Source organism: Narcine bancroftii, chromosome 1, assembly GCF_036971445.1.
Source record: "Narcine bancroftii isolate sNarBan1 chromosome 1, sNarBan1.hap1, whole genome shotgun sequence".
Classification (NCBI taxonomy): Eukaryota; Metazoa; Chordata; class Chondrichthyes; order Torpediniformes; family Narcinidae; genus Narcine; species Narcine bancroftii.
In genome coordinates, this window is record NC_091469.1 from 158571030 (window position 1) to 158572197 (window position 1168).

General features: G+C 39.4%; 1 protein-coding gene across 1 annotated transcript in view; it reads right to left on the reverse strand.

Moving 5' to 3' along the window:
- LOC138746127 (large ribosomal subunit protein eL33-like) overlaps window positions 1-411 on the reverse strand; it is a 447-nt gene extending 36 nt beyond the window's left edge. Inside the window, 2 exon segments of the mRNA XM_069904056.1 lie at window positions 1-128; window positions 131-411. The exon segment at window positions 1-128 is cut by the window's left edge and continues 36 nt beyond it. Of these exon segments, the coding sequence (XP_069760157.1) occupies window positions 19-128; window positions 131-350 (330 nt within the window). The 5' untranslated portion in view covers window positions 351-411 and the 3' untranslated portion in view covers window positions 1-18.
- Between the last annotated feature and the right edge of the window lie 757 nt (window positions 412-1168).

The window sequence follows — 1168 nt, forward strand, 5'->3', positions numbered from 1 at the left end:
TTTCTGTACAGCATTTCTTTAAATTCTTGATGGGTACAGCATCACACGAATTCTATGCCCAATTGCCTTTGCAGGCAGGTTACTTCTGAACTTTGCACGGACCATGCCACTGTTACCATGAGAACGGCCACTTTACCCCATATGACTCGAGTTCTATTTGGTTTACCTCCAGGAGTGATGGTCTTGTTCTTTGCCTTGTAGACATAGGCACATTTTTTACCCATGTAAAATTCTGTTTCATCACGGCAATAAACACCTTCAATCTTCAGTAGAACTGTATGCTCTCTTTGGTTTCGAAGGCCACGTTTATAGCCAGTGAAAATAGCTTTGCACCACAATCTTCCAGGCATTGCGAGTGCGCGCCAGGCCGCGGGACCAGCCTGCCCGACAATCCAAGAAGGAGGAAGAGGACACAGGGAATACTTAAAGTGGGATGTGAGTGGAAAGAAAAAGGTTGAGAACCACTGGACTAGTTCATATTATTCTTGCAGAATAATAAATCTAATAAAATGTGTTAATTATTTAATGGATTGTGATGGATTATTGATTCATTTTCCTCTGCGAATGCCCAGTTCTAGAGGCAGTAACAATAGCTTTTTTAAATATTTTATTTAAAATCTTTCCATACGTGCAGTAATTGAAATTACTCTAATAAAATAAGTCTCAAAAGAGGAAATTAAAAGTTACATAAATGGTGATTTCACCCCTTCCAAAAATCCTCTCCCTCCCAACACCACCCCCCTCAATAAAAATATATTTAACAGAATAATATTGTTAAATACAATAAGAAAAGAGAAAATGTTTGGATTTCACGGAGAGGAGTCGTCTAACACAAATAAATTTTAAAAAATTCTTCGTTACCATTCAGAGGAAGGTCACCAAGAAGGTTGACGAGAGGAAGGCTGTGGATACTGTTTATATGGGCCTTTGACAAGGTTCCACCTAAGAGGTAAATTAGGAAGGTGAAAGCATTAGGTATTAATGATGAAGTAGTGAAATGGATTCAATAATGGTTGGATGGGAGATGCCAGAGAGTAGTGGTGGAAAATTGTCGAATTGGAGGCCGGTGGCTAGTGGAGTGCCTCAAGGATCGGTCCTGGGTCCATTGTTGTTTGTCATATATATTAATGATCTAGATCAGTGGTTCTCAACCTTTTTCTTTCCACTC